This window comes from Nematolebias whitei, chromosome 17 (genome assembly GCF_014905685.2).
Source record: "Nematolebias whitei isolate Nwh7 chromosome 17, NemWhi1, whole genome shotgun sequence".
NCBI lineage: Eukaryota > Metazoa > Chordata > Actinopteri > Cyprinodontiformes > Rivulidae > Nematolebias > Nematolebias whitei.
Genome location: NC_056514.1, coordinates 31,736,341 through 31,738,625, shown reverse-complemented (window position 1 = coordinate 31,738,625; position 2,285 = coordinate 31,736,341). Strand labels below are relative to the sequence as shown.

Sequence of the window (2,285 nt, the reverse complement as noted above, 5' to 3'; positions counted from 1 at the left end):
TTCAAAGTTCTTTATTGTCATTCACATCACATGTGGTACATGAGGTGGAACAAAATTGTGTACTCAAGGTCCCAGTTACATCCAAAAATAGCAAAAATATAAAGTATATAAAAAAAGAAACAGTATACAAGGATCTAAGATTTATGCTAAACAATATAATGTAATATAATATTAAATTATAAGAAGAGTTCTTTGGTTCTCTTTACACTTTTTACATAGTTTTAAAGTTTATGTTCTTGTAATACAAGATCATTTGCCAGTTTGGGATTTCCTTCTCACGTCCTTGATTTAATGTTATGTGTGTGTGTGTGTGTGTGTGTGTGAGAGAGAGTGTGTGTGTATGTGTGTGTGGTGGTGGTGGTGGGGGCTCCTTCTTCTCTCACCCCCTCCTCTGCAAGAAGCAGCATTATAGAACAGAGCAGCTTTGCACAGCTCGCTCAGTTCAGAGGTGCAGGGGGACCTGGTCCTTTCCGGACTCCTCCTGGCTCCTCGGAGACAATGTAGTGAAGAGGAGAAAGGAGGGCATCTCCACCGGAGTCGGTGGGGGAGAAAGATCTGGAGGATGCACGGACACGGGTGATTAATCTACAGTTTTGCTGGCACGGAACAAGACTGGATATGCGCTCTGAAAGTGTGGAGCAGTGAGGCGCAGAATGGACTCTGCGGAGGTGGCGCTCTCCCTGCTGGTAGTTGTGATCATCGTGGTGTCGCTGCTGTCCAACGTCCTGGTGCTGATCTGCTTCGCCTACAACCCGGAGATCCGCAAGCAGGTGCCGTGTCTGTTCAACCTCAACCTCACCTTCTGCAACCTGTTGCTGACCGTGTCCAACATGCCGCTCACTTTGGCGGGACTCGTCCGGGAGGCTCAGCCCGCCGGAGACGGCTTCTGTCAGCTGGTGGGCTTCCTGGAGACCTTCCTGTCCACCAACTCCATGCTGAGCATGGCCGCCCTGAGCATCGACAGGTGGATCGCGGTCGTGTTCCCTCTGAGGTATCACTCCAAAGTGCGCCATAAGGAAGCGGCGCTCGTGCTCGGGTACACGTGGGCGCACTCGGTGTCCTTCTCCACCGTGGCCACCTGCCTCTCGTGGGTGGGCTACCACCGGCTTTACGCGTCCTGCACCCTGTCCAACCCGGGGGCGCACAGCCGGACCCAGTTTGTCATCTTCACCGTGTTTTTCCACTCCTTCACCTTCCTCCTGTCGTTTATAGTCTTGTGCTTCACTTACCTGAAAGTCCTGAAGGTGGCCAGGTTTCACTGTAAGAGGATCGACGTCATCACGATGCAAACTTTGGTGCTGCTCGTGGACATCCACCCCAGGTGAGCTCGTGCCTCAGAATGCTCTTTTGTGTTCTTTGCAGCGTGCAAAGCAAGCTTGTACCCAAACAGATGTTTATTTTGAAGGAGAACCCAGGGGGTAGTTTTTGCCCTTGTGTGTTGTGTCTGTTAGCAAAATATCTCACGAACCACTGGATCATTTTAAATGAAACTCGCAGAAAGTAATGACTGGATGAGAATCTACATATGATTAACTTTTAGGGTCAACCCCTTCAAAGATGGCTGCCAAAGCCAACTAATTGTGAAAAACCCATAAATGGCCAAAACTCAGTCAATTTTTCAGATATTGAGTTAAAAGTCGATGTGGCAGTAGCTGAGACTGATCCGCAAATCATATTCTGAGCTCGAACAGATTGTACAAAATCTTTGTTCAAGTTTTGCCATCAACTCTTTGGAGCCAACTCTGTCTTAGCAAAATATATCATGAACCACTTGATGGATTTGAATGAAACTTTCAGGAAATAATCACTGTATGTATCTCTACAACTATGTAACATTTAGTGCCAACAGAATTTAAGATGGCCACCACAATCTAGAAAACAAAAAATGATCACAAACCAGTCAATTTTATACATATTGTGCCAAAATGTAGTATTATCTGTCAGTTCTTCTTACCATATACTTAAAATGCTACTTATTCATTAAGATCTAGCATTAAAACTTTAGTAATAAGTGCTGGAGTCAAACCAGTTTGTTAGTAAAATATTTCCTGAACAACTAAATGGATTTTATTGAAACTTTCTAAAAGTAATACTTTTCGGGGGGAAATTACAAAATGTTTAGTTTTTGTATTTTATCTAATTCAAGATGTCTAATTAGCCAACAACAAAAAAAGGTACTAAATGGATTTAACAGACAGTGAGCTAAAAGTTTGCATGGTAGTAGCTGAGAGTCATTCGCAACACAAACATGGCATCTTGGCCATTTTGGTTTGCACACAAAGTCT

The 2,285-nt window shown here is 44.5% G+C and overlaps 1 protein-coding gene across 1 annotated transcript; it reads left to right on the top strand.

The window, feature by feature from the left end:
- Window positions 1-635: 635 nt before the first annotated feature.
- Window positions 636-1,325, top strand: LOC119423518 (G-protein coupled receptor 26-like). The gene has a single exon (XM_037690915.1). It carries the CDS (start codon window positions 654-656, stop codon window positions 1,323-1,325), a length of 672 nt encoding a protein of 223 aa, XP_037546843.1. The 5' UTR covers window positions 636-653.
- The last annotated feature ends 960 nt before the right edge of the window (window positions 1,326-2,285 follow it).

Bases quoted from the DNA above. Each gene is read 5' to 3' on its own strand.
- LOC119423518 (XM_037690915.1), top strand. From the start codon at position 654: ATGGACTCTGCGGAGGTGGCGCTCTCCCTGCTGGTAGTTGTGATCATC.